Raw genomic sequence first — 8,573 nt, 5'->3', positions numbered from 1 at the left:
AAACCTATCTCCAAAGAGACAACTAAACCGTTCTGAGATCAGCTCAACTCATACTGGTTGACAGACTAAAGAGAATGTCAGCGGAAGAAACCTATCTCCAGAGACAACTCAACCGTTCTGAGATCAGCTCAACTCATCCTGGTTGACATTTTGTCTCTGGAAAAAGCAATCGATGCCAGATCTGTCGTGTGCAAATCACAAATTAACATTGTTATTTTATCCAACATTAATAATTATATACATAATGATGATGTAATTTCATACGCTTTAATTTACATCGAGGGTGATAGACAACTAAAAAAAATATTAGCAACCAAACTACATTATATCAAATCGAAATGACGTCGTTTGACTAAGTAGCCTTTCCTTTTTCTCATTGGGGAAACACAGTCAGCTGATGGCTGGGCGACCTGTCACGTGACAGCTATGGCTGACTGTTTATAAAAAAGAGGTACAAAAAAGAAGTCAGACATTAGAATATGTTTGAGCTGTTTGACAGTTAAAACCCTTCCGGAAACATTCGCGTAGAGGAAGTAGCCATTTGGCTAAATGACAAGATGGAGGAGAGCTCCTCCATCGAGGTAGCGCTCATTCCAGAGAACCATCACTGCCGTGAGGTGGATAACATCATCAAAGCTCAGCTGGCTCCCGGTGAAACTTTGCTCGGGTGTCTGGAAGTCGGCGGGACGCTGGTGCTGTGGGACCCAGCCAACAGTGAGGTCGCTCCGGTCACGATAGACGGTTGCTACCAGGAGTGAGTTGGAGTTCGCCTCTGTCTTATTACAATGTAAAATTATATGTATATATATTTTTTATCATGTAAGAACTTTTTTAATCTATACTTCAACATGAATTCATGTAGTGGCCCATAGAGATGGGATTTAAGGAGCCGTTCCTTTCAAAGAGTCGTTCAAAATACTTGCCGATTATTTTAGTTCTTAAAAAAAAAAAAAAAATCTCCAGAAAACAATCACAGGCAGCAATTATTAGATAATGTGGAACTGAATAGTTTACATTTACACAAACATTTTTTACTGGTGGGAATTATTCTAAAATGTAGCCTAAAATTGTACAAACCCCGTTTCCATATGAGTTGGGAAATTGTGTTAGATGTAAATATAAATGGAATACATCCATCCATCCATTTTCTACCGCTTATTCTCTTTGGGGTCGCGGGGGGCGTTGGAGCCTATCTCAGCTACAATCGGGTGGAAGGCGGGGTACATCTTGGACAAGTCGCCACCTCATCGCAGGGCCAACACAGATAGACGGACAACCTTCACACTCACATTCACACACTAGGGCCAATTTAGTGTTGCCAATCAACCTATCCCCAGGTGCATATCTTTAATGATTTGCAAATCCTTTTCAACCCGTATTCAATTGAATGCACTACAAAGACAATATATTTGATGTTCAAACTCATAAACTTTTTTTTTTTTTTGCAAATAATAATTAACTTAGAATTTCATGGCTGCAACACGTGCCAAAGTAGTTGGGAAATGGCATGTTCACCACTGTGTTACATCACCTTTTCTTTTAACAACACTCAATAAACGATTGGGAACTGAGGAACCTAATTGTTGAAGCTTTGAAAGTGGAATTCTTTCCCATTCTTGTTTTATGTAGAGCTTCAGTCGTTCAACAGTCCGGGGTCTCCGCTGTTGTATTTTACGCTTCATAATGCGCCACACATTTTTGATGGGAGACAGGTCTGGACTGCAGGCGGGCCAGGAAAGTACTCGCACTCTTTTTTTTACGAAGCCACGCTGTTGTAACACGTGCTGAATGTGGCTTGGCATTGTCTTGCTGAAATAAGCAGGGGCGTCCATGAAAAAGACGGCGCTTAGATGGCAGCATATTTTGTTCCAAAACCTGTATGTACCTTTCAGCATTAATGGTGCCTTCACAGATGTGTAAGTTACCCATGCCTTGGGCACTAATGCACCCCCATACCATCACAGATGCTGGCATTTGAACTTCGCGTCGATAACAGTCTGGATGGTTCGCTTCCCCTTTGGTCCGGATGACACAATGTCGAATATTTCCAAAAACAATTTGAAATGTGGACTCATCAGACCACAGAACACTTTTCCACTTTGCATCAGTCCATCTTAGATGATCTAGGGCCCAGAGAAACCGGCGGCGTTTCTGGATGTTGTTGATAAATGGCTTTCGCTTTGCATAGTAGCGCTTTAACTTGCACTTACAGATGTAGCGACAAACTGTATTTAGTGACAGTGGTTTTCTGAAGTGTTCCTGAGCCCATGTGGTGATATCCTTTAGAGATTGATGTCGGTTTTTGATACAGTGCCGTCTGAGGGATCGAAGGTCACGGTCATTCAATGTTGGTTTCCGGCCATGCCGCTTACGTGGAGTGATTTCTCTAGATTCTCTGAACCTTTTGATGATATTATGGACCGAAGATGTTGAAATCCCTAAATTTCTTGCAATTGCACTTTGAGAAACGTTGTTCTTAAACTGTTTGACTATTTGCTCACACAGTTGTGGACAAAGGGGTGTACCTCGCCCCATCCATTCTTGTGAAAGACTAAGCATTTTTTTATACCCAATCATGGCACCCACCTGTTCCCAATTAGCCTGCACACCTGTGGGATGTTCCAAATAAGTGTTTGATGAGCATTCCTCAACTTTATCAGTATTTATTGCCACCTTTCCCAACTTCTTTGTCATGTGTTGCTGGCATCAAATTCTTAAGTTTATGATTATTTGCAAAAAAAAAAAAGTTTATCAGTTTGAATATCAAATATGTTATCTTTGTAGCATATTCAGCTGAATATGGGTTGAAAATTATTTGCAAATCATTGTATTCCGTTTATATTTACATCTAACACAATTTCCCAACTCATATGGAGACGAGGTTTGTATTAATTGGGTGCCATATTCACATGCTTTGACAGTGACATAATTATTTTGAATTTTTGCTCTCCCTACCTTAAAAACTTTGTAGAACAAGAGCATTTTCGCAATACAGAAAAAAATAAACGACTAATGAGTAAGAATAAAATGTATTTATGAATGAAAAGTACAAATAAAACTAAAATAAAAGTTAATAAATGATAAATATGTGAATAAAAAAAATAAAAAAATATTACCCCACTTGGTGTGTGTACTCTTGAATTACTTTACATATTAGATCAGTTACCCAGAAAAGTGTACACAAATAAATAAATACAAACAGTTAAAAGTAAAAATAATAAAAAAGTGAATCCAAATACTGCTGTTTTCTTCGACCGTGACTAATTTTCTATTCCGTATGCCAGTCTTGTGACACTGTATCTGCATCTGCATAAAACATGTCTCTCAAACAAATGGTTTGCAACTGTACATCGGTTCTCATCGATCACTTACAGTGCATCCGGAAGATTTGCAGCATGTCACATTTTCCACATTTTGTTATGTTACAGCCTTATCCCAAAATATAATACATCTATTTTAGTTCTTAAAATTCTACATACAATACCCCCATAATGACAATGTGAAGGTTTTTTTTGCAAATGTATTAAAATTAGAATAATTTTAAATCCCATGTACTCTTTGCTCAATACTTTGTTGAAGCACCTTTGGCAGTAATTACAGCCTCAAGTCTTTTTGAATAGGAGTCCACAAGTTTAGCACACTATCTTTGGGCAGTTTTGTCCATTCCTCTTTGCACATTCCTTTTTGCAGCACCTCTCAAGCTCCATCAGATTAGATGGGAAGCGTTGGTTTTCTTCCAGGATGTCTCTGTACATTGCTACATTCATCTTAGTCTAGTCAGGAAGGTGACCAAGAACCCGACGGCCACTCTGTCAAAGCTACAGCATTCCTCTGTGGAGAGAGGAGAACCTTCCAGAAGGACAACCATCTCTGCAGCAATTCACCAATCGGGCCCGTATGGTATAGTGTCCAGACGGAAGCCATTCCTTTGTAAAAGTTTGACAAAATGCACCTGAAAGATTCTGACCATGAGAAATAAAATTATCTGGTGTGATAAAACAGAGATGGAAGTCTTTAGCGTGAATGCCAGACATTGTGTTTGGAGGAAACTAGGCACTGCTCATCACTAGACCAATACCATCCCTACAGTGAAGCATGGGGGTGGCAGCATCATGCTGTGGGGATGGTTTTTAGCAGCAGAAACATGGACACTAGTCAGGATAGAGTGAAAGATGAATGCAGCAATGTACAGAGACATCCTGGGTGAAAACCAACGCTTCCCATCTAACCTGATGGAGCTTGAGAGGTGCTGCAGAGAGGAATGGGTGAAACTGCCCAAAGATTTGTGTGCCAAGCTTGTGGCATTGTATTCAAAAATACTTAAGGCTGTAATTTCTGCCAGAGGTGCATCAACAAAGTATTGAGCAAATGCTGTCAATACTTTAGAATAAATTATTAAAATTCTAAATATACATGTATAAAACACATACACATAATTAGCTAAATTGCTAGCAGAAAATGTTAGCGTACTAACGGTAACATCTCGCGAAGTATCAATATCCCTATTTTTTTAGGTTCAAATGAATACAATTAGCTAAAATGCAAAGATAACATGTTAGCATGCAAACATTAGCACATACTTGCCAACCCTCCCGGATTTTCCGGTAGACTCCCAAAATTCAGCGCTTCTCCCGAAAACCTCCCGGGACAAATTTTCTCCCGAAAATCTCCCGAAATTCAGGCGGACCTGAGTGACGTGTCGACAGCCTGTTTTCACGTCCGCTTTCCCACAATATAAACAACCTGCCTGCCCAATCACGTTATAACTGTAGAATGATCGAGGGCGGGTTCTTAGTTTCTTATGTGGGTTTATTGTTAGGCAGTTTCATTAACGTCCTCCCAGCGCCGCAACAACACACAACAACAGCAGTCACGTTTTCGTCTACCGTAAAGCAGTTCGTCTGCCGTAAACAGCAATGTTGTGACACTCTTAAACAGGGTAATACTGCCATCTACTGTACATGCATATGTGACATTAACATGTAGGGCTTTTAGAGAGTACAGTGCACAACTGCGCACACAACAAGGAGACGAAGCAGAATGCATCATCAGAGAGGGTGTTCAGCATGGTTAGAAAAATAGTGACAGAGAATAGAACAAGGATGGACAATTCAACCCTTAACTCAACAATGAGTAGATGAGTGTTATGTGTGTGTATATGTGTAAATAAATGAACACTGAAATTCAAGTATTTCTCTTATTTATATATATATATATATATATATATATATATATATATATATATATATATATATATATATATATATATATATATAGTGTGTGTATGTGTGTATATATATATAGTGTGTGTATGTGTGTATATATATATATATATATATATATATGTATGTATATATATATGAAATACTTGACTTGGTGAATTCTAGCTGTAAATATACTCCTCCCCTCTTAAGCACGCCCCTAACCACGCCCCCCCCCCCCCCCCCCCCCCCCCCCCAACTTCCCGAAATCGGAGGTCTCAAGGTTGGCAAGTATGCATTAGCATGATAAAAGATACATTTGCATAATTTTAATGTTTCGCCAAGTATCAAAATCCAAGATTTCTAGGTATAAACATATACTCATAAAATTGGCCCTAGTGTGTGAACGTGAGTGTGAATGTTGTCTGTGTATCTGTGTTGGCCCTGCGATGAGGTGGCGACTTGTCCAGGGTGTACACCGGCTTCCGCCCGAGTGCAGCTGGGGTAGGCTGCAGTACCCCCGCGACCCCGAGAGAGACCAGCGGTAGAAAATGGATGAATGGCATACCTTTTCACATTGTCATTATGGGGTATTGTCTGTAGAATTTTGAGTACAAAAATGAATTGATTTAATTTTGCAACAAGGCTGTAACATAAAATGTGGAAAAAGTGAAGTGCTGTGAATACTTTGCACTGTGAAAGAGCCTTTCAAAAGACTCTACTCGTTCGCAAAGGTCACATCTATAGTGGCCCCTCCATTACCCTTCTTTACATGTGGACCAGGCAGAGACCTTATCGATATAAAGTCGCTTAATGTTGACAAGCTCCAAACAATGCTATTAATATAATCATATCATTTGAATTGTGTACAACAACATGTTTCCTGTGCAGCTTCTCTTGGGAGGAGCCAAGTAGCCACCATGTGGCGGGTGGAGCCTTGCGACTGCTGGCTGTCGGCTCTCAGTGTGAGCTGGCCGTGCTGGAGGTGGACGCAGAGAGAATACCGTCCCTCTCCATGCATGTCAATGAATGTCCTGCACAGCGCCTCCAACAGGCTGTGTCAGAGCAGGACCAGAGTGAGTGCTTTCGCGGACTACGTCAGGTCAGGCCGGTCCAGTACACCGTGGTCACCGATTGTGTCTGTATGTGCAGGCGCGTGCGGCTTGAAGGTGGTGCGCGTGCTCTCGTTCGTGTCGGGCCGCTGTTGCCTGCTGGTGGACGCCATCTGGCTTCTGCAGCTCATGTGGTCGCCCACGCAGGAAGTGTCGCAGACGCTGAGCTGCTGCCGCATCGCTCTGACGGACGCCACCGCCGTGGCCCATTGCTGCGTACGTGACGACAGCGTGTTCGCCATTGGCGAGAGCGGACTCATCTGTATCCTTAACACCAGTGACGTGCAGTCACTAGAGGCAGGTGAGGCCCTGCCTCACCTGCCATCATGGAAAGAAAAAAAATGTAAAAAGAAAAAAAAAAAATTAAATTTTTATATGTATCCAGTGATTATACTATAAAGTTATTTTCCATTTAACTTCACCAGTTTTAGATTATTTTTATTCAAAATCGCTGAATTTTCACATTTGCCGTTCAAATACTGAGAAGAGACGGTGCGGTGAACAGCAGCCAGTTGAGGCACGTCACTCAGTGCCGCAACATGGATTGCGCAATGACTCGGCTAACTGCTGGCCTGCTGTGCAGTTAGACTGTATTGCTATATGAATTATATTATACATTTCCATAGTTTAGTTAGCTGAGGTATATAATGTACAGTGTATTTTGTCAACAACTGTATGTGTGTAAAGTATTTCTTGTGCTGAGCGATCATAAAACGGCTGCAAAAGACGCACTGGCTGAGGCTCGCCTCCTGCACCCCCGCCGTAGAATTGTTATATCAACTAAAGCCCACACTTAAACTTTCCACGTGCAAGATTGAATCTATTTAAAAAAATTATTTCATAAGAAGCCAAAAAGTGCAAAAACAATAATGTTGGTGTTGGAGGAGTTGTGAATGACTGCAGGGACACAACATTAGATACACCTGCAGACTGCAGGTGTACCTAATTCACAACTCCTCCAACACGAACATTATTGTTTTTGCACTTTTTGGCTTCTTATTAAATAACTTTTGTAACCTATTTTCATGGGCTTTCCTCTTTGTGATGTTAAGTTCCTGTTATGCGCTGTTATACAGTATATGCCTTGAGCTCTTATTTTGAAGGCGCTAAGAGCGGAAGTGATGTCACGTTGCGGAGGTTTTTGAAAGAAGGTAAATAAAGTGGTCCTCGTGTAAACTGGAGCCTCCGTGTTTGTTATTTTGTAGTTTCATACAGTATAGGCGACATTTATAAACCCTCGGTTACACTTTTTTAAATAGATTCAATCTTGCACGTGGAAAGTTTAAGTGAGGGCTTTAGTTGCGGCGCATGGACTTAATTTCTAAGTAAAGGTAAGACCATAATAACGTTTTTTTTATTAAATGTGCTTTTTTGTGTGCTACAGTTTGTATGTGTAAAGTTAAAGTTAAGTTAAAGTACCAATGATTGTCACACACACACTAGGTGTAATGAAATTTGTCCTCTGCATTTGACCCATCCCCTTGATCACCCGTTGGGAGGTGAGGGGAGCAGTGGGGAGCAGTGGGCAGCAGCGGCGCCGCGCCTGGGAATAATTTTTGGTGATTTAACCCCCAATTCCAACCCTTGATGCTGAGTGCCAAGCAGGGAAGAATGCTGGTATGAGCTTTTACACATAACCCGTTAACTGCTGCCAATCAAATGGTGAATAAGATACTCTTTAGGGTTCATATGTTTGTAAATCTGACTGTGATGAAGTCAGTGCCTCACCAGCCATCAACCTCACCGCACGTCACTGCTTAACACGCTGACACTGCGTTAACACATTTCATCACTGTTACATAACTTCTTTAACTCCGCCTCCAGCTGTCTATTATATCCCTAATGGTGACCTTCTGGCCACCATCGACCTTCCGGCCTACTTCAGCCAAGGCCTAATGGAGGAAGAGCTTGCCTCCGCTTCCTCCTCTTTCTGCTTCCTGGAGGTGTCGTCAGATCTAAGCACAGCGGTGGCTGTCACTAAGGCTCACGCCGCCATCGCCATTGACCTCAACGACTACTTCAGGTGCTTGGGCTTCGCTTGTGTTGAATTTTACAATACTGTACCCTTTATCGTCTTTTTCTTCTTCCAGGCGGCACCCAGACCGCCTGCTGTCTGAGACGACTCCCACTCACCCGCCGTTTCTTCGATCCCAGCAACCGTCTGACGAGGACAGCTTGGCGAGCTCCGGCTGCAGCCTCGCCTCGCTGGGATGGAGCGTCAATTCTGACCGGTAAACTCGCACACGTCACGCCATCTGAC

At 41.8% G+C, this 8,573-nt stretch overlaps 2 protein-coding genes across 2 annotated transcripts in view; one reads left to right on the top strand and one right to left on the bottom strand.

The window, feature by feature from the left end:
- ciao2a (cytosolic iron-sulfur assembly component 2A) overlaps positions 1 to 118 on the bottom strand; it is a 2,574-nt gene extending 2,456 nt beyond the window's left edge. The window contains exon 1 of the mRNA XM_061924379.2: positions 1 to 118. This exon is cut by the window's left edge and continues 185 nt beyond it. The gene's annotated coding sequence lies outside the window, so the exon portion shown is untranslated.
- Positions 119 to 365: 247 nt separating this feature from the next.
- spg11 (SPG11 vesicle trafficking associated, spatacsin) overlaps positions 366 to 8,573 on the top strand; it is a 33,631-nt gene continuing 25,423 nt past the window's right edge. Inside the window, exons 1-5 of the mRNA XM_061925012.2 lie at positions 366 to 754; positions 6,093 to 6,277; positions 6,354 to 6,575; positions 8,138 to 8,336; positions 8,404 to 8,544. Of these exons, the coding sequence (XP_061780996.2) occupies positions 558 to 754; positions 6,093 to 6,277; positions 6,354 to 6,575; positions 8,138 to 8,336; positions 8,404 to 8,544 (944 nt within the window). The 5' untranslated portion in view covers positions 366 to 557. The remainder of the gene's footprint in view (positions 755 to 6,092; positions 6,278 to 6,353; positions 6,576 to 8,137; positions 8,337 to 8,403; positions 8,545 to 8,573) is intronic.

Source organism: Nerophis lumbriciformis, linkage group LG29 (assembly GCF_033978685.3).
Source record: "Nerophis lumbriciformis linkage group LG29, RoL_Nlum_v2.1, whole genome shotgun sequence".
Taxonomy (NCBI): Eukaryota; Metazoa; Chordata; class Actinopteri; order Syngnathiformes; family Syngnathidae; genus Nerophis; species Nerophis lumbriciformis.
The sequence above is the reverse complement of the archived record's forward strand: the minus strand, read 5'-3'. Positions and strand labels throughout refer to the sequence as shown.